General features: G+C 53.4%; 1 protein-coding gene across 1 annotated transcript in view; it reads left to right on the plus strand.

Annotated features, from left to right (window-relative positions):
• The window catches only part of LOC140430017 (calcium and integrin-binding protein 1-like), a 116583-nt gene that overhangs the window by 40139 nt on the left and 54312 nt on the right, over positions 1 to 22132 (plus strand). Inside the window, exon 3 of the mRNA XM_072517580.1 lies at positions 16609 to 16714. Within this exon, the coding sequence (XP_072373681.1) occupies positions 16609 to 16714 (106 nt within the window). The remainder of the gene's footprint in view (positions 1 to 16608; positions 16715 to 22132) is intronic.

Below are 22132 nucleotides of genomic sequence, written 5' to 3' on the forward strand. Positions count from 1 at the left end.
TACCCAGGCCCACTTCCTTGCCCTATCCCCATTACTCCACCTAACCTACACATCTTTGGAGACGAAGGGGAGAGTTAACATGACCAATCCACCTAACCTATACATCTTTGGACACTAAGGCATAATTTAGCATGACCAATCCTCAAAATCTACGCATCATTGGACTGTGGGAGTAAACCGGAGCACCCGGAAGAAACCGACGCAGACATGGGGAGAAAGTGCAAACTCCACACAGGCAGACACCCGAGGCCGGAATTGAACCCGGGTCCCTGGCGCTGTGAGGCAGCAGTGCTAACCACTGTGCCACCATGCTTAAGGAGTTGGCTCTGGAAATAGTGGATGCGTTGGTGGTCATCTTCCGGGATTCTATGGACTCTGGAACTGTCCCTGCAGATTGGAGGGTAGCTCAGGTCACTCCGATATTCAAAAAGGGAGGTAGAGAGAAAGCAGGGAATTATAGACCAGTAAGCCTAACATCGGTAGTGGGGAAAATGCTTGAATCCATTATCAAGGACTTTATAGCGGAACATTTAGAAAGCAGTGGTGGGATCAGTCAGAGTCAGCATGGATTTATGAAGGGAAAATCATGCTTGACAAATCTGTTGGAATTCTTTGAAGAGGTAACCAGTACAGACGACAAGGGGGAGCCAGTCAATGTGGTATATTTGGACTTTCAGAAGGCGTTTGACAAAGTCCCTCAGAAGAGATTATTGTGCAAAATTAAAGCGCATGGGATTGGGGGAAATGTATTGAGGTGGATAGAAAACTGGTTGGCAGCGAGGAAACAAAGAGTGGGGATTAATGGGTCCTTTTCAAATTGGCAGGCAGTAACCAGTGGGGTACCACAGGGACCGGAGCTGGAACCCAGCTATTCGCAATATATATTAATGATTTGGATGAGGGAACAAAATGTAACACCTCAAAGTTTGCAGATGATACCAGATTAGGCGGGAGGGTGAATTGTGACGAGGATGCAGAGATCCTACAGCAAGATCTGGACAGGTTGGGCGAGTGGGCAAACAAATGGCAGATGCAGTATAATTTGGAAAAGTGTGAGGTTATTCATTTTGGAAGCAAAAACAGGAAGGCAGATTACTACCTGAATGGTTGTAAATTGGGAGAGGAGAGTGTGCAGCGGGACCTGGGTGTCCTTGTGCACAGTCGCTGAAGGTAAGCATGCAGGTGCAGCAGGCAGTAAAGAAGGCTAATGGTATGTTGGCTTTCATTGCGAGAGGTTTCGAGTATAGAAGCGGGGATGGGTTGCTGCAATTGTACAGTGCCTTGGTGAGGCCACACTTGGGAGTATTGTGTGAAGTTTTGGTCTCCTTCTCTGAGGAAGGATGTTTTTGCTCTCGAGGGAGTGCAGCGAAGGTTTACCAGACTGATTTCAGGGCTGGCGGGTCTGTCATATGTGGAGCGATTGACTAGGTTGGAATTGTTCTCGCTGGAGTTCAGATGAATGAGGGGGATCTCATCGAGACTTATAAAATTCTAACAGGACTAGACAGGGTAGATGCAGGGAAGATGTTATCAATGACGGGTGTGTCCAGAACCAGGGGTCACAGCCTGAGGATTCAGGGTAAACCATTTCGGACAGAGATAAGGAGACATTTCTTCACACAAAGAGTGGTGAGCCTGTGGAATTCATTACCACAGGAAGTAGTTGATGCTAAAACTGAATATATTCAAGAGGCGGCTGGATATAGCACTTGGGGAGAATGGGATCAAAGGCTATGGGGAGAAAGCAGGATTAGGCTATTGAGTTGGATGATCAGCCATGATGGTGATGAATGGCGGAGCAGGCTCGAAGGGACAAAAGGCCTCCTCCTGCTCCTATCTTCTCTGTATCTATGTATCTATGCGACCCTCAATCTACCCTTTCCGGGGACTATAGCAGATCCCATGGGTACTATTTTGAAAAAGACCAGGTGAGTCATTCCCAATGTTCTGATCAATATTTATCACTCAATCACCATCAAAAAGTCAGACTATCTTGAAGAGCTGTGAATTATTCTTTTGTTATCTGAGCTGTCTTGAAATCTGTGAATACTTCACTTAACTGCCGTGCTTCTCACTGCATAAGATGTTGACTTAGCTTGAGTTGATTTTGAATTTCTGAGAATGCAGCACTCCCTCCCTGAATTGACACTTTGACCTTATTATAGGCTAAGATCCCAGAGTGCGACTTGAACACGAACCCATTTAATTCAGAGACCAGGGGCGTCATTCTCCGACCCCCCAGAGGGTCGGAGAATGGCCGTTGGCCGCCGTGAATCCCGCCCCCGCCGGTTGCCGAAGTCTCCGAAGGCAGAAAAGTCGGCGGGGCGTTAATGTCGCCGCTGCTGTCGGAGAATGTCACGGGTCTGCGCAAGGCAGCCGATTTTCGGCCTGCCGATATTCTCCCTTCCGGATGGGCCGAAGTCCGTTCACGTCGACGTAAATTAAACCTCCTTTTCATCGGCGTGACCCTGTGCTCCAGGTTCACGCCGACCAGCGTGGAGGTGAGTGACGGCCTGGGGGGTTGGCTCTGGGCAGGCGATGGCGTGGCCGCAGTCTGAATGCGTGAGGAGAGGTGTGTCTCGGGTTGTGTGTGTGTGTGTGCGGCGGGGGGGGGGGGGGTTAGAGTAGGCTGGGCTCCGGGGGAGTGCCGGGAGGGGGTCCGTGCCGGGAGGAGGATGGGGGGGTCTGTGCTGGGGAGGGGGATGGGGGGGATCTGTGCCGGGGTGGAGGTTGGGGGGGGGTCTGTGCCGGGGAGGGGGATGGGGGGGATCTGTGCCGGAGTGGAGGTTGGGGGGGGGGGTCCGTGCCGGGGTGGAGGTGGGGGGGGTCCATGCCGGGGTGGAGGTTGGGGGGGGCTCCGTGCCGGGGTGGAGGTTGGGGGGGGGGGTCCGTGCCGGGGAGGGGGATGGGAATGGGGGGGGTTCCGTGCCGGGGAGGGGGTTGGGGGGTGGTCCATGCCGGGTGTGGAGGTTGGGGTGGGCTTCGTGCCGGGGTGGAGGTTGGGGGGGGGGGTCCGTGCCGGGGAGGGGGATGGGGATGGGGGGGTTCCGTGCCGGGGAGGGGGATGGCGGGGGGGTCCGTGTCGGGGAGGGGGATCCGTGCCGGGGAGGGGGATGGGGGGTCCGTGCCGGGGTGGAGGTTGGGGGGGGTCCGTGCCGGGGAGGGGGATGGGGGGTCCGTGCCGGGGAGGGGGATGGGGGGGGGGAGTCCGTGTGGGGAGGGGGATGGGGGGGTCCGTGCCGGGGAGGGGGATGGGGGGGGGTCCGTGCCGGGGAGGGGGATGGGGGGAGTCCGTGCCGGGGAGGGGTTGGGGGTCCGTGCCGGGGTGGAGGTTGGGGGGGGTCCGTGCCGGGGTGGAGGTTGGGGGGGTTCCGTGCCGGGGAGGGGGATGGGGGGTCCGTGCCGGGGTGGGGGATGGGGGGGTCCGTGCCGGGGTGGAGGTTGGGGGGGGGGGTCCGTGCCGGGGTGGAGGTTGGGGGGGGGGTCCGTGCCGGGGAGGGGGATGGGGGGGTCCATGCCGGGGAGGGGGATTGGGGGGGGTCCGTGCCGGGGAGGGGGATGGGGGTCCGTGCCGGGGTGGAGGTTGGGGGGGGGGGGGTCCGTGCCAGGGTGGAGGTTGGGGGGGGTCCGTGCCGGGGAGGGGGATGAGGGGGGTCCGTGACGGGGAGGGGGATGGGGGGTCCGTGCCGGAGAGGGGGATGGGGGGGGTCCGTGCCGGGGAGGGGGATGGGGGGTCCATGCCGGGGAGGGGGATACGAGGGCAAGTGAGTTGGTCCACCTGGCCAGGTGCCAGCCTCCAACAGTTGGACCCATGCGGTCCATGCCACCTGGCTGGGGGGAGGAGGGGATATGGGCAATGATGACATGTCGTCGTTCCCCTCCCCCCCACCAAGCCGTCATGTTTTCCGATCATCCAGCGATGTTGGCCGCCGTGGCGGCAGCCGCTCATGTCTATGTTGCCCTGGATGAGGAGGAGGAGCGTGCCAGAGAGGCGGCGCAGGCTGCCGCAGAGGGGCAGGCGGCAGCCGCCCAGGCTGGAGGGACACCTGACCGCCAGGATGAGGAGGGGGAGGAGGGCGTCGCGGCCCCACGGCAACGGAGGCACCCGAGGGTGCCCCGTGTGTACCGGCCCCGGCAGTCATACCAGGACCTCACGGACCGGGAATGCAGGAGGAGACTCCGGGTGAGGCGGGAAACCGTGGCACACATCTGCCACCTGCTGGCACACCTGTCGCACTAGCAGGGGACACCCTCTCCCCGTGTCCGTCAAGGTTACGGTGGCCCTGAACCTTTATGCAACGGGGTCATTCCAGGCACCGAGTGGGGACCTGTCCGGCATATCGCCGACATCGGTGCATCCGGGCAGTGGCAGATGCCCTATATGCCATGGCGCACCGCTACATCCGCTTCCCCGTGCACCGGGCCAGCCAAGATGCCCGGGCCGTGGGCTTCTCTGCCGTGGCCGGGTTCCCCATGGTCCAGGGCGCGATCGATGGGATGCACGTCGCCGTGCGGCCACCTGCAGATAACAGGGCCGTGTTCACCAATAGGAAGGGGACCTATTCGATGAACATACAGGTGGTCTGCGACCACCGCATGATGATCCTGCACGTCTGCGCCCGTTACCCAGGCAGTGTACATGACTCATTGGTGTTGTCGCGGTCATCCATCCCCGGCATGTACGAGGGACGCCATCCCCGGCTGAGGGGCTGGTTGCTGGGCGACAGGGGCTACCCATTGCGATCGTGGCTGATGACGCCTATACGGAGGCCACGCAATGAGGCGGAGAACCGCTACAATGAAGCCCATGTAGCGACAAGGGGAGTGATAGAGAGGTGCTTTGGCGTGCTGAAGATGCGTTTCAGGTGCCTGGACCTCTCTGGGGCGCCCTCCAGTATCGGTCAGATAGGGTCGGCCGCATCATTGTGGTATGCTGCGTCCTGCACAACATAGCCCAGCAGAGGGGCGATGTGCCGCAGGCAGAGGAGGGCGGAGTGGAGGAGCAGCAGGAAGAGGCGCAGTCCTCCCCAGATGAGGGGGATGGGGGTAATGGTCAGGGCAGACGGGCAAGACACAGGCGGGTGGCTGTCCACCGTTACCGGCTGGCCCAGCGGGCACGGGACAGACTGATAGCCGCCCGCTTCACTGACTAGATGGGCGTGGGAATCGGGTAGTATGGCCACAGACCGCACACCATGGCAACAGCCGACCACCCACACCCCCCACCCATCCACCCACCCAGCACCCTCACCCCCCTCCCCAACCCCACCCACCCCACCCGCATGCACACCACCCCCCCATTGCCGATCCACCTGCGGCACAACGGGCCGGGCTCACACAGTTGCGGGTGGACGCGTGTCTATTGCAGGCCATGGAGGATGATGACAACCCGCCCTGCGGTGAGCTCCTGGCTCTACATCGTTGGACTATGTCTGACCCATGGCCACAGTACCACCATCCACCCGGACCATCCCTGCATGCGGCTGTGACACTGCAGCGCACGGTCCCGTCCTCTGCCCGGGGGATGTTGATGGCGGCCCAGGGGGAAGGGGGCAGACTCACCTGGGGCTGAGGTAAGACCACCCCTCACACACACACTTGCGCTCAACGTACATGACACCCCCGCACGCTTTGGACAGAGCACAAAGGCAGCTTCTGTCGGTGTAACATTGACTTTAATAACTAAAGGAGTTCATGCACGTGCCCTAGCCCCTAAAACTCATCTGTGCCCTGCACCCGTGCCAACTTACTCAGTGTCTAATTTTTGGCCCTACGGGCCCTTTGACTACGTCTATGTGGTTCCCCAGACGGTACAGCAGAACTGGAGGTGGACTCCTGTGATTCCTGCCCTCTGACACTGGATCCCTTTGGCGGCCGTTTCCTGGGGCGTCCTGGCCTAGATGGGCCAGGCTGCGGCCCGGGCGACTGGGATGGCGAGCTGCCAGCCTGTCCTGCCCGTTGCCCACTCGATGCACCTGGGACGGAAGGGGGGAGTCCAAGGTGTCGCGGTGTACCGGGACCTCCCCTACAGAGGGAGCCGGGAAGGACCACACCACCTCCTCCTCCCTCGGGGTGCCCGATGGCCCCCAGGCCTCTACATGGGTGGGGGATGTGAACGGACTGGCCATCCGACGCCCCCCCGACATCTGGCGCTGCCAGTCCTGGAGGCTCGTGCTGGTATCGACAGGGGTCTGCAGGTTTGCAGCCATGGAGCCCAGGGGGTTGGCAAACCCTGTCTGTGACAGTGCAACGCCGGCTCGCACATGGCCACTGGCGCCGATGCCCTCAGCGATGGCCTGCAGAGACTGGGCCATGGCCTGCTGACACTGGGCCATGACCTGCAGAGACTGGGCCGTGGCCTGCTGAGACTGGGCTATGGCGTTGAGCGCCTCTGCCATCTGGCGCTGGCACTGGCTCATGGCCTCCTGTGAGAGGGCAGCCATGTCCTGGGCCACAGACGCCGCCTGCACGGAAAGCCCCAGGCCTCGCAAACCGTTCCCCATGTCTGACACCGTCGCACCCATTGCCTCCACCGCAGACGCCACCCGTGCGGTGTCAGCCTGGGTGGCACGCATGACCGGCACCACTCCCAGCTCCTGGACGCGGGTGGACTCCTCCACCTGCGACTGCAGCCGCCGCGAGTTGCCCGTCACCCTCTTCGCTCATCTCCGGGTCGGTGGTTGCATCGGATCTATGTGTGGGTGTGGTAACTCCAGGAACCCGGGATCCATCTGGGCGGCAGATGTTCGCTTGGGCTGGGCTGCCCTCCGACCGCCCGGCCCCGCTGCTGCTCCTACCTCCACCTGCTGTACCGGGACGGCTGTGTTGTGCGCACCAGTGAGTGTACCAGACGCCTCATCACTAAAGTGCCCAACCGAGGTGAGTGTTTCTGCGATGGTGGAGGGTGTTGGTGACAGCAGTGGCGTTGTGTCGTGCTCTTCGTCCCACTCTGAGTCCATGGCACTTTGGGGTGGGGGTTCGTCTCCACCCATCCACTCTGAGTCACTGTCCGGTATTTCGTCTTCCTGGGTAGTGGTGGCCCGGGTAGTGGTGTCCCGGGTAGTGGTGTCCCGGGTAGTGGTGTCCCGGGTAGTGGTGTCCCGGGTAGTGGTGTCCTGGGTAGAGGTGTCTTGGGTAGTGGTGTCCTGGCTCGGATGTGATGGGGGCCTGTGGCTGCCCCCCTCGTCGCTGGGTGGTCGCTCCCGCACGTGACGGGGGTGTCGTCTCCCTGTTGCTCCAGGTCTCTCCGTCTCCCGTGGTGTGCGAGGGGCATCCTGTGGGCGTCGCATGCTGGAGGGTCCGGGTCTCTCCGTCTCCTGTCGCCTCCGAGGGGCATCCTGCGGGCGTCGCATACTGGAGGGTCCGTGACTCTCCGTCTCCCGTGGTGTGCGAGGGGCATCCTGCGGGCGTCGCATGCTGGAGGGTGCGGGTCTCTCCGTCTCCCGTGGTGTGCGAGGGGCATCCTGCGGGCGTCGCATGCTGGAGGGTCCGGGTCTCTCCGTCTCCCGTGGCCTCCGAGGGGCATCCTGCGGGCGTCGCATGCTGGAGGGTCCAGGTCTCTCCGTCTCCCGTGGCTTCCGAGGGGCATCCTGCGGGCAGTGTGCATCTGCGGGGATGGGTGCCTGGACGTTTGGTCCTGCGATACACAATGAAGCTTGCATGGTTAGACATCAGGCAGTGATCAGGTGATATGGGGAGGGGGCTATAGGGGAGGGGGGATATGGGGACGGGCTGTCGGTGGCTCACTTGCTACTACACCCCCGACCTCTGCATCAGCAACCCCCCGGTCGTCAGGTCCGCCAGCCAGTTCCAGGGCCCTTTCCTCGTGTTCGGTCAGTGGCCTCTCATCAGGGGGGCCTCCTCCAGTCCTCACATGCTCCCCATTGTTGTGTGCGCGCTTATCCTGTGGGGGGGGGGGGGTGGCAGGGGTAAAAGGCAACACTGTTAGGCAGCTATATGAATGCACGCCATCGGTTGCGCGTGCATTGCAGAGGTTAAGGTTAGGACTGGATTCACTTGGGGATATGGGGGAGAGGGGGATATGGGGGAAGGGGCATATGGGGAGGGGGATATGGGGGAGGGGGATATGGGGGAGGGGGGATATGGGGGAGGGGGGATATGGGGAGGGGAATATGGGGAAGGGGGGATATGGGGGAGGGGGGATATGGGGGAGGGGGGGATATGGGGGAAGGGGGATATGGGGGAGGGGGGATAAGCGGGATATGGGGGAGGGGGGATATGGGGGAGGGGGGATATGGCGGAGGGGGGATATGGGGAAGGGGGGATATGGGGGCAGGGGGGATATGGGGGAGGGGGGATATGGGGGAAGGGGATATGGGGGAGGGTTGATATGGGGAAGGGGGATATGGGGGAGGGGGGATATGGGGGAGTGGGGATATGGGGGAGGGGGCATACGGGGGAGGGGGATACGGGGGAGGGGGATATGGGGAGGGGGAAATGGGGGAAGGGGGGATATGGGGAGGGGGATATGGGGGAGGGGGATATGGGGGGGATATGGGGGAGGGGGGATATGGGGGAAGGGGGGATATGGGGAGGGGGAAATGGGGGAGGGGAGATATGGGGGAGGGGGGATATGGGGGTAGGGGGGATATGGGGGTAGGGGGGATATGGGGGAGGGGGGATATGGGGGAAGGGGGGATATGGGGGAGGGGGGATATGGGGGAGGGGGGATATGGGAGGCTCACCCTGCCTGCTCTGACGAGGACGTTCACCTTCTTGTGGCACTGGTTGCCTGTCCGTGGTGTCAGGGCCGCAGCGGTGACGGCCTCTGCCACTTCCCTCCACAGACGCCGGCTGTGGCGTGGGGCAACTCTGCGGCCGTGCCCGGGATACAGGGCGTCCCTCCTCTGCTCCACCGCTTCCAGGAGCGCCTCCACATCACGTGACTCGAACCTCGGGGCTGAGCGGCGGCCAGCCATCCAGTCGGGTGTTCCGGTCGGGTGTTCCGGTCGGGTGGGGGGGAGCAGCGCGGCCTTATGAGCCGTCACGCCGTGCGGCGCGTATGACGCTGCGCGGCGTGAACCACTGCACAGGCGCGGATCCTGTTACGTCGCTGCTAGCCCATTTCGGGCCGGAGACTTTCGACCCATTTTCCGACGTGACGCAAGTCGGATTTGCGCCGTTTTTTGCGCCGATCGGACTTTCCGCCGATAATGGAGAATTTCGCCCATGACTGCTGTTGAATCCCAACACTTAGATTTCAATCATACCTCCTACAAACAGATGAAAATGAGAGAAAAGTAACTATTGTAATAAAGGACAGCTCCAGTCTGGAGAAAAGAAGGTCCAGTTCTCTGATCAGTAATAAAATATTCAAGGCCTGCTTCTTAGGCATTCCACTGAAAGAGGCTTGCATACCATCATTAACCCAGTTGTGTTCTTTACATACTATTTTCTCATTTTGAATATTAGCCCATGCCCTCCATCTAGTGACTATTTGAGTAAAATCCCATTCTGTAAGTCAATGTTCAATTTCATTTGACACATTGTGGAATTATAACAGGAGGTACATGAATGTGTTGATAGATGCAAACATTTTCAAATATTATGATTTGCATAACACATGTATGTTGATACATGTAACGTAATGTGATTAATGAATCTAATAGAACCTTCAAAGGAATATCTGCACTCGCTCACAGATAGGAATACAGGAGCATCGGACAAGAAAAATAAACATATTGGTCCATTGGACCATCCCAGAACTGGAAAAGAGAACACATTGATCAATACCTATATTATTCAATTTATTTTCATCACCTGGATAATTCTCTCTAAACTGACTAATGTTATCACCCTCGACCAACTCAGTTTAAAATTCATTTCAAATGTTTATCATCATGGATCAAACAGTCAGATCTAGGGCTGAATTCTCCATTTGGGATTCTCCATCCCGGATTGCCCGGATCTGGGGCGAAATTCTCCTACCCGCCCCGCCACATTTCTGCCCCGACCGGCCGGCGGGAGTCTCCGTAACACCGGCCGGTCAATGGGGTTTCCCATTGTGGGGCAGCCCCACGCCGTCGGGAAAACCCCGGGCGCCGGCAAAACGGAGACTCCCGCCGGCGGAGAATGACGCCCCACGTTTTCCGATGGGACAGAGAATCGGGCGCCGGGGCAAAATCAGGATCGACGCCAGGCGCTGACCCGATTGCGATGCTCCGACCCCAAGCTGGCGGCAGGAACGAGATTCACGATCAGGCGCCGGCAGGGGGCTGTAAATGAATGCAAATACAGAGAAATATAGAAAATAGGAGCAGGAGGAGGCCATTCAGCCCTTCATCACGATCAGGGCTGATCAGCCAACTCAATAGCCTAATCCTGCTTTCCCCCATATCCTTTGATCCTCTTTACCCTAAATGCTATATCTAACTGCTTCTTAAAAACACACATGTTTTGGCCTCAACTCTCGAAGCACTTCATTACGATTGATGGTAGTCAGGGCCACTGGACGGTAGTCATTGAGGCAAATTGCCTGGTTCTTCTTTGGCACCGGTATGATGGTGGTCTTCTAGAAGCAGGTGGGGACCGTGGAGCGGAGTAGGGACAGGTTAAAAATGTCCGCGAACACCTCTGCCAGCTGGTCCGCGCAGGTTCTGAGAGCACGACCGGGGATCCTGTCCGGGCCAGTTGTGTTGGTGGGTATGGGTTTGTTTTGGGCTCCTGGAGCACTTCACAGTGAAAGACACAAATAACATGCCAATAGTTGTTGGCAAGGAGGCTATGGCAGGTGAGGGCATGGAAGCGACCATTATCATTAAGGAGGTAGTGTTGGGCAAGCTAATGGGGCTAAAGGTAGACATGTTTCCTGGTCCTGATGGAATGCATCCCAGGGTACTAAAAGAGATTGCAGGGGAAATAGAAAATACGCTTGTGGTAATTTACCAAAATTCGCTGGACTATGGGGTGGTTCCGGCAGATTGGAAAATAGCAAATGTGATGCCACTGAGGGAAGAGGATGTGATAGGGCCCATGCAGGTGACGCCCACAGGGAAGATGCTGGAACACTGGTGCATCTCTGAATTTCCCCCACCTGAGCGGTGGGGGCTGGAGAGGGTGTGTGTGGGAAGCTGATGATGTGGGGGCACCATCTGTTAGGGCCTACCCGGTGAGTGACCCATCACCATTCACCACCCCCATAACCACTCCCTGGAGCCCATCGCTATCCCCGCATCCACTGAAGGTGTGTGGGCACATGTGATTGAATGGCCAGCAAGCATGCAGAAATCACCTGGACGGACAGTGGAATGTGACACCAGGGCAGGAGTCAGATTCTATCAAATGATGCGGAGAACCAGAACTCGTCGCGGAGCGGATCATCATCATCCCCCGCCACATTGACCCGCTGCTACTGCCAACAAAAGGCCAACACACTGGTGCAGCTAGTGAGCAGCATGGAGGCTGGGTGCAGGTGCTGGGGTGGGGGGGACAAGGAGGGGTATGTGGGGCTGGGAATGCACAGTTGAGCTGCCAGTGGCCAGATTCCGTGGTCGGCGAACCTTAAGGCGATCAGGCTGTCCCGTGCAAGGCAGCCTGGCGCACACGTCGTGCGTCCTCCTGTGCCTATACTGGCCCCATATCCTGCCCATCCTGGCCCTCCTCCTCAACCTCCTCATTGGACGAGACCTGCTGTTCCTCCTCCTCCTCCTCCAACATGTCACCACTCCACTGTGCCTGTATACCAGGCACAAACGTGCACGATGTGCAGACAGTGGTCACACATCAACTGCACATTCATCGAATGGAAGGCTTTCCGGTGGATGAATGGCTCCCCCTCAAATGCTTGTGCTCGTAGAGGGACGTGTGTGCCATCTGTCAACCCCTGGGCCTCGGGCATGCCTGCGATGGCAGAAAATCCCGCTGCCCCAGGAACCTGGTGGGCTTGGTCCAGACTGAAGTTGATATATTGTGTCACCCGGGCATGTAGGGCATCCGTCACAGCGTGGATCCACCTGTGAACGAACGTCTGCAAGATCCCAGACAGGTCCCCACTTGGCGCCTGGAAGTACCATGTGGTAAAAACGTTCAGGGCGACCGACAACTTGATTGCCGCTGGGAGCAGATACCTTTCCCATACCTGCATGGCACCGGGTGCCCCATTACCTGGTCTCCCTGCTCGGTCGCTGTCGTCATCGACAAACTCGGTCCGGCAGGTCCTCAAAGGAGAGGCGCTGCCCATATACACGGGGCCTGAGACATCGCTTCCTTCCCCTCTCATCTTTTCCCTGTTGGGCGACCAGCTCTCCAGCCTCATCAGCTGGTCCCTGCTCCTCTGGGGCAGGCTCCTGTTCTGCAGGGTCCTCCCCGAGCATCTCCTACTAGGGCAACCTCAGTGCGTCCACAAGGGCCACCGCGGCCAGGCAATTGGCAACCAACCCTGGCTGAACTCCAACACCCATTGCCTGCAGGGGTAAAGGGCTGATACGTTAGCATGGTGAGCACTCCCGTGCACATCCAGGTCCAACAGGCTACGGGCTGGCTCTGGCCTGCACTGCAGCTCCTGCCCCCCGATCCCCCATTCCCACCCCTACCCCCGGCCGTTCCCACTGATGCTCTACTGCCCACACTGCGCCCCTGGCCCAGTCTTTGCTGGCAAGGATACCGGTAGCTGCTGCTACCCATGCCAGCGCAACACTCCATGCCCCGTGTCCTGTGCCCTACTGTGCAGTCTACTGAGGGTGTCCTCCTTCGGTGGGGTGTGTGGTATCCCACCAGCAGGGTGGCACTTGGTTGTGGGGTGAAGGGAGGCCACTGTGTGTCACCGACCGGCACCATGCTTGGTGGCATGCGTGCAGGCAGGGCCAATGAATGGGGCTGGGTGAGAGGAATGGGCACATGTTGGTACCATAGCTGCCGTGTGTGCTGTGAGCGGTGCATGGGTTGTGCCTACCTGTTCGGGGGCAGGATGGATGGGTGACGGCCGGTGGTCCTGCAGGGTGAGTTAAATGCTAGTCGCCTTGGTGGGGCATCCGCCCTGGGGGGAGGGGGATGTGTGCAGTGTGCCAGGCTGTGCGGCTAAGGCCACGGTGCATGCGTCCACTGTTGGTGTGTGCTCTGCTTTCCCCCTGCTCCCCCTGCAGTGGGACAGTGCCTCGGATGGGTGCACTGAGGAGTACCAGCACCTGGTGGGCCACTGGCTGCACTGGACCATGCCCATCCCATCTGGTGTATAGCGTGGGTTGAAGGTCCTGTTGGGTGAAGAGGTCTTGTTCAAACTTGTGCATGAAGAACTTATTGTCGAAGGTGAAGATGTTGTGATCCAGGAGGGGCTACCGTCATACTGAACAGAATGGACAACTGCAAAGAAGTGTATCGATAACTCAACAATCAGGAACACTACAGACAGTAGATCCGACCAAAGAACACACCCGTCAACTCAACAGACTGATCAAGACTTTGGATCCAGACCTTCAGAGCACTCTATGTGCTCTCATTTCACGTACGCCCCGCGTTGGAATCTCTTCTGCCTCCCAAAAATACACAAGGCCAGCACACTAGGCCGTCCTATCGTATCAAGCAATGGGACCCACTGTGAGAACCTCTCTGGCTACATCGAGGGCATCTTGAAACCCATCGTACACGGAACCCCCAGCTTCTGTCGTGACACAACAAACTTCTTACAGAAACTCAGCACCAATGGACCAGTTGAACCAGGAACATTCCTCATCACGATGGACGTCTCAGCACTCTACACCAGCATCCCCCATGACGACGGCATTGCTGCAACAGCCTCAGTACTCAACACCGACAACTGCCAACCTCCAGATGTAATTCCACAACTCGCCCACTTCATCCTGGATCACAACACCTTCACCTTTGACAACAAGTTCTTCACCTAGACACACGGAATAGCCATGGGGACCAAATATGCACCTCACTACGGCAAAATCTTCATGCACAAGTTCGAATAAGACCTCTTCCCCGCACAGGATCTCCAACCAACGCTATACACCAGATACATCAATTACATTTTTTTCCTTTGGGCCCATGGCGAAGAATCACTGAAACGACTGCATAATGGCATCAATAAGTTCCATCCCACCATCAGACTCACCATGGACGACTCTACAGAATCGTTTGCATTCTTGAACACATGCATCTCAACAGGGACGGTCAGCAGAACTTTGCTTTACCACAAGCCCACGGGTAACCTCACGATGCTCCACTTCTCCAGCTTCCACCCTAAACACACTAAAGAAGCCATCCCCTATGGACATACACACAGGTTCTGCTCAGACGAGGAGAAATGTAACAGACATCTACAGATGCTGTAAGACTCCCTCGTAAGAACAGGATATGACGCTTGACTCATCGATCGACAGTTCCAACGTGCCACAGCAAAAAAACGCACGGACCTCCTCAGAAGACAAACACAGGACACAACCGACAGAGTACCCTTTGTCATCCAGTACTTCCCCGGAGCGGAGAAACTACGTCATCTTCTTCACCGCCGTCAACATGTCATCGATGAAGACGAACATCTTGCCAAGGCCATCCCCACACCCCCACTACTTGCCTTCAAACATCCGCGCAACCTCAAACAAACCATTGTTTGCAGCAAACTACACAGTCTTCAGGATCAGTCTTCATTACACAATCCTGCCATGGCAACCTCTGCAAGACGTGCCAGATCATCGACATGGGTACCACCATTACACGTGAGAACACCACCCACCAGGTACGCGGTACATACTTATGAGACTTGGCCAACGTTGTCTACCTCATATGCTGCAGGAAAGGATGTTCCGAAGCGTGTACATTGGCGTGACCATGCAGACGCTGCGACAATGGATGGACGGACATCGCGTGACAATCACCAGGCAGGAATGTTACCTTCCACTCGGGGAACACTTCAGCAGTCAAAGGCATTCAGCCTCTGATCTTCGGGTACGCGTTCTCCAGGATGCACAACAATGCAGAATCGCATGAGTATGACCTCAACCAGGATCTTGGATTCATGTCGCACTACATTTAACCCCTCACCATCTGGCCTGGGCTTGTGAAATCCTCCCAGCTGTCCTGGCTTGAGACAATTCATACCTCTTTATCCCTCTCTCCAGTCGCTCCGTCTGGGCCTGTACAGACTTAATTACCTGCAAAGACTCGCATTCAAAGTATCATCTTGCATCATTGGCTTTGTCTATATATGCTGTGTTTGAGTAACCTACCTCTTCACTCACCTGATGAAGGAGCTATTCTCCGAAAGCTTGTGATTTCAAATAAACCTATTGGACTTTAACCTGGTGTTGTAAGACTTCTTACTGTGCCCACCCTAGTCCAACATTGGCATCTCCACTTCATTGCTATTAAAAGCAATGAAAGTGCTTCAACCTGATATATGTGCGAACAGCAAATTATCTGATCCAACAGATGTTCCCCCAGCCTAACATAACAGGAGTGAGAGGATTAACATTTGAGGAGAGTTGTCACCTTGACTGCCAGTGGCACTGCCATCTCCATGGTGGATGTTAGCTGTGCATTGACTTGGAGCAGCTGGCACTGCACTGCACTGCCTGCTTATTGAACTATAAAGGCAATTTATCCTCTGTTGTTTGCAGGTTGCTGGTCTATCATTCAATTGCTTATATAATGGTATTTGTTAGTAGTTTGCTTTCAGTGCCATAAAACATTGCTTTTTTGTTTTTTGTCCTTTTCAGTTAAATCTAGTAAGAGGAGACTAGCTTTTAACGGATTTGAATGGTAACAAAAACGAAGCAGATTTCCAACAGATAAGATAGGCTTTAATTCGCTATTTTGAAATGAGGAGATAATAGTTAACTGGAATGAAACTGAGAAACATGAGTAGCCTCTTTGTACCCTTTCTAAATGTCACATGTCTATGTAATGAAGTTGTCATATAGTCTGTGCATTGGAGAAGAATAGCTGTAGACAGCAAGTTCAGAAATCTTGCACTTTGGATAAAATGAGTTGGCAAGTTCCATAAACGTTTTCTCTTCTGGTCCCTGCTTGCTAATGTTATACTGGGAAAAGCACTTTAATTGGCAGGCATCACCATGTTAGTTTGACTCAGTTGGCAGTGCTCCTGGCTTTGAGGGTGAAAGTTGTGTGTTCAAGCTCCACTTTACTGATTGATAATATAATTGCAGATAACTTCAATGCAGCACTGAGAGCACACACCATTGTTCAAGGTGTTATCTTCTGAAGGAAATTAAATGAACTATTAAGCCAAGATCTTAACCATCTCTTCAGTTAGATGTAAAAGATCACATGGCACTATTTGAAAAAAAATAGGGAGATTTCCTGATGTCCTGGTAAATACTCATCCCTCAAATCACAGAGATTAACAATGACCTAATATTCTGTTTGTGGAATCTTGCTGTGAGTAAATGGCTGCTGTGCGACTTTTCCTACATAACAAAGATTAATACAGGAGTACTGTACTAATGAAGGTTATTCTTACTTTTTGCCTGGTAATCCATTCTTCATTCACATAATTTACAATCAAACCAATGTAACTGTCTGAAAAATGAAAGCAATTTACTCAAAGCATGAATATTTAACATATAGAGGTTTAATACAAAAATGTTTATCAAGGGATAACAATTGCACTTATATTTAATCTTTCAGAGCTTGTGAGAGATTTAAAGAACTGGTTCCAGAACATATTAAAGATTTTACACGACGCACCGTGAGATCTCCCATGCAACAAATGGTGCAAATCAATGAGTTAAAGGTAAGGAGCAAAGTGACAGGGTGCTGATTTGATTAAAATTGATTATTTTGTCAATTATTTTGTGCGTTCTTTATTGTGCTACGGTCCTGTCAAGAGTGGAATCTTTCTACCTCTCAGTTGACTGCATCAGGAGTTTTAAAAAGAGTTTGCTTACCAACTCAATTAGTGTTTAACTGTTTAAATGCTGTGCCTGTAAACGCAGATGGTTTTCTTGTAAGTTTAAAAGAAAACAAAATAGTATTTATTGTATTTAACATCCAATCTATTGTACATATGCATCCGAAGCAAGTTACAAAGAGGGAGGAAGGGTTGGTTAAATTGTTTGAGTCTCTGACGAGGAGACATTTAACCATCTCATGGATCCTGTAGACTTATGACTTAAGGCTAGGTCTGATGCTCTTTACAGATTCTGTGTCAAGATGACTTAATGTGATGATGGACAATCGCTGGGCAAAATTTTCCCAGATATCGGCAAAAGCAGATAGTGGCAGGAGAAACGCCGTCAAAACCGTTGGCAATAATGGCGACTTTCTCCGTCGTATCATTCGGGACTTAGTCAGAAAAACATGGGTGGGCCCCATGACAATGCTGACAGGGTGAGCTTAACCACACTAGCAAGCTAGCCTCTCAAATATCAGGGCAGCTTTTTAAATGGTTGCCCCAGCGCACTAGAGTTCAACAGCATCCCCCCGCCTCACTTCCCCCGCCACTACCTGACACTAACAGGGCACTGTCCCCTGACACATCCCAAGCATTGCCCCTGGCACAGCCTCGGCACTGCCCCTCAGTGATGCACTCACCTGAGCCCCTCAGAGCGGTCTGCTCATCAACTGCATGCCTTAGGAAACCAGCTGGGTTTCATGCCGGTTTGTCCTTACACTGACGTGAATGGACTTGCTTTCGGGGGGTGGGGGTGGAAGGAGGGTGAATGATCCAGGTGTTGAGGCCTGATAATGAGATGTTAATGTATTCAAATGATGTTCACAATGTTGAGCGTTCAGGAAATGTGCTACGTCATTGAGGGGGAGGGGACAACTGCATCACACATTGACTTTGGTGTGAAATGTGATTTGAACTTCTCGCGAGACTTTCTGCTCCTGTTATCAAACATGTCCAACAAAAACCGGAGCGGAAAATACCAGTCTCTGTCTTTTCCTCTGACGTAGTAGCTGTTTTTGATGATAGTGCTTGCTGCATTGTTTGATTGGTCGGAATACAGACAGGGTAGAGGCTTGCAGAATGGCTGGTGAGAGAGTCAGGGAGAGAGATAGAGAGGGACTATATGTTCTCTTTGTTGTTCCTCACTCAAGGCCCTCCTGCTCTCTGACCCTGGAAATCAGTGTTTTTGTTACACAAAGGGGTTTCTATCACATTATCTTTCTTCACAAACAAGCCAGTTACAAAACATGGTCATAACTAGTTCATCCCAGGCCCAGTTTAAAGTGATGTGAGGGAACTAAGACCTCACACTGTATATTTTTATAAGATATACATAGATGCTCATGGCTATTTCTAAAAAAACAAAACTGGAAAAATGGCTGAATCCATGGCTGTCTGTGACCCCTGAACAAAAGGAATTACTTGACAGTATTAAAGAAACTTGAACATTGTTATCTCTGGAGAGCCACTGTGATAAATTTCAGATATATATTCTATTATATGTAACTGGTAAAGAAATGGTTAAAGGCCTGGGTTACAATGTGTATCTGACTGCTGCAGTAATGTTTATAATCCTGGTTTGAAAAGCAGCTAGTCTTTGGGGCTACAGAGGTGTAACTAAAATATTATAAAAGTAAGATCATACTTCATTCCAGCCATGGATATTGTTTGGTGAAGTGGAGGTTATGTGATTTTATTTATAGAAGGAAGGTTTCCTGGAGAGTAGATAATTAGAGACACGTATTTAGCCTTAGTCGGAGGTCATAACACAGTTGGTGGGATCAAGATGATCTGGTTAATGAGAGGAGCCAGGGTCTGAAGCAGTCAGGTGTTGAGTTTAGTTTAGATTGGGATGTGAACAGACCAGCAGCTTCTGGAGAAATAGTTTAGTTAAAACAATTTGACTGAACAGAACAGGAGTTCTGTTGCAAATTCTGGGAAGTTAAACAGTAGTTTGACATAGACAAGAATTTGCAAGCTGGTCTCTGAAGGATCTCTCTCTCGCAAAGCAGTTTATCCAAAATATCTCTGTACAGGAGGTCTTCCTGGGTTTCCTATCTGTATTTAAAATTGGGTTTTGACCTGAGATGGGTTTAATTGATTGGAGATGAAAAGATATTGGTTGGAAATTAAAGTATTTTGTGTTACTGTTAAGCATTGATTAACTGTTAAGTGTAAGCTATTTTCTTTTATGTGATTAAAGTTAATTTAAGACTGTGTTAATAATAAAGTTTGTTTTAATACACCATATCGCTATTTGTGCATAGAATCATTCCTGGAGCAAAGTACCTTTTCCTCACAGTCTTATAAACTAAATAAAAATATTGGTGTTTCTGTCCAAAAGCCTAGCAACTGTTGGGGTTTGGTCCTCGATTGTAAGACCACTAATGACACATTGTGGGCTGTGCAGGCCAAAATCAAATAGAGCTATACAAAGGCCATCTGCATTTCATAGCCCAGGCTTGCCGATCAGAGTATACTTGGCTGCTAGGACAAAGGGCCCTGCAACATTCATTTCAATTCTAAATGGTTGAGACATTTAACCATCTCAGGGAACCTGACAAAGGATACATATCACTTGTCAAAGACAATGTGGAGAAGTGGTAGACATGTGACGTGGACCTCTAGTTTGTGAAGCCAATAATATTGCCTTGTGGCACTGCAAACTCAGTCTGCCATCTTACCATCCAGATGTAGCCCCACAGAAAAGGAGCTTTGCCTGAGTCGAATATTTGGTCCCATCAACACTATTTCTACTGGGGCTTCTGTACCATTGCCTACAAGACTGATTCATTTATTTATGCTTAACTCATTGCGTGAAATCAATATGAAATGTCAATTAGCCAGCATTGGTTTTCAGCACGTTGACCTCGGTGAAGGGAGTACCTCATTGGACTTTGATTAAGGACTCTGGAACCCACATGCAACAACAGTTATTTTCTCTCTGGTCTTTACCCTGTAAATCTTTTTTTTCTCTATCCCTCTTTCACTGCATGAGTGCACCGGAAGCAACATTCCTATCCTCCTCCCATGTTTTGAGAGTCTACAAATAACTTAACCCTTTGAGTTCATCCTATCTCAAGTTTGCTGTGAGGTCATTAATAAACATTGGAAACCAAAAATACAAGGGGCTGGATTCTCCGTTTCAGCGGCTAAGTGCCGGCTCGAATGGAGACTTCGCGGGAAGTTTACAATGAAAAAATCATCGCCATCCCCTCACCGATTCCGGGACCTGAGAGGGACTAGCAGCGTTGGCGAGTGAAACCCCTGCCTCCCGCGCCGAAAACCGGCTATGGAATGGCCGAGTCACTGGCCGCGCATTTACACGGCTGATGACTTGCAACGGTCGGGCTGTACAACATGGCGCCGGCTGTGCGCGGACCTGACCCGCCATCCCCTACCCCACAGGCCAACCCCTGGCCATCCCCCACCATTCCTCCAACCCTGATGTAAGCCCCCCCGGCCAGCGGCACGGATCCCGGCCGAATATGGTAGCACTGGATAAAGTGCGCAGCCGCCACGCCGGGTTCCTGACCGTTGAGACCACATGGGTCCCACACTGTCGGGAACTCAGCCCATCAGGGGCAGAGCACCATGAGAGGGCCGTCCGATGATGCGCTAATGCCGTTGCAATGGCACGCAACGCGATGACACATTTCCAAGGGGGCGGAGCATGGCTGACTGGTGCCGGCCCCGATTTGGGCGTTGGAGTCGATTTTCCACCGGATCGCCAATTGCAATATCGGCGTCGGGCAACGGAGAATCCCGTCCAAGTACTTTACCACAGCAAAGATCTTCTCCCTGGCACAGAGAAAATGGTAGCTTTTAATTGTACAGATGTGCGACTATCAAGGAAATTTGAGCAGTAAATCGTTAGCAACCCTTATTTCATAGCAACTGCAAACTGGAACCAGGGATGTGCAATTAAAATTGTCAAGTGCAATGCGAGAAGTGAACTGATTCAGTTATTGGTAGGACATTTGGATCTGACATTCTGATACAGCAGTTAGCTGCAGAGCTCAACCATGACTGCAAATTCCCAACCTGCACCTGTCTCTCGCTTCATCTAGTATCACCACAAAGTGAAATTAAAGATCGACAATGTACCCCTCTGGTCGTAGGAATGGTGTTTTATCTGCAAAGACTGATTCGCAGCATTGAGTTTCTTGAATGGCGGCGGTTTCTTTAACAGATTTCTCCTTTTGTCTTGCAAATACAAATATCCTGTAACAGCAGACTACTTTAAAATGGCCTATCTTGCCACACCCATGACACTGCGCAATTCGGGCAGGGCATTTTTCCCGCCTGTGGACCTTCTACCCACCACTGGAGGGACATTGGCAAATGGCAGTTGGTGCCTTTTTAGCATGTCCAGCCTGGCTATATATTCAATTTTACAATCCACAAATTGAACAACTTCATTAGACTGATCGTGGGAAATTTCCCTTGCATCTCTGACAAAAGCCTTATTTTGCCTCCATTCTTTGGCCTGTCCGACCAGTTGCACAACTTTACTTAAATTTAAATCTTCCCAAGATTACAAGAAGTCAGAGAGATTCTCATCTAAAATGCCAATGGCTATTCTATCTTAGGTTATCTTTTTGTGTTCCATACTCATAACTTTCAGCTAGGCGAATTCATTGACGAATGAATCAATCCCTTCACCCTGCTTTTGACTGAACTGATTAAACTTCACCCTCTCGATTGTGAAGATTTAAATATGAGTTAAAGGCTCTGATTATATTCTCGTCGGAGGCTGTCTCTTCGTTCACCTCATGTCTGGCCAGCATGTCTTCCTTCTGAAAGTATCTATGAAACCTGACTATGATCGCCTGTGGTGGCTCCCCAGATATAGGCTTCTGCCTCAGCGACTGATTGGCCCATTCCAATTTAGGAAAGGTTGGCAAGACCCCTACCCCACTAAATTTTCCAAATATCTTAGACATGTAGTCCATGATGTTTGAGTCCTCCAGACCCTCCGGCAGCCCAACTATTCTTCGGTTTGGCCTTCTGGAGCAGTTCTCCAGATCGACTTCGACCATCAGCACTTTTATCTTCAGCCAGCAACGCCGTCTCTGCCTCCAGGGAGAAATCCAATTCAATGAGCAGGCCGCCTGAATAGGGGCCAAAGGCCCTCCAGTCCCTTCTCCAGGCCCTTAGCAACCGCCTGCCGCTGCTACTTAAATCCGTCAGTCAGGAAGCTAGCCAAAGTCTCAATCCACCACAGAGGGGCCACCGATGCAGCAGAAGCCTCCACCA

This window comes from Scyliorhinus torazame, chromosome 9 (assembly GCF_047496885.1).
Source record: "Scyliorhinus torazame isolate Kashiwa2021f chromosome 9, sScyTor2.1, whole genome shotgun sequence".
NCBI classification, from domain to species: domain Eukaryota; kingdom Metazoa; phylum Chordata; class Chondrichthyes; order Carcharhiniformes; family Scyliorhinidae; genus Scyliorhinus; species Scyliorhinus torazame.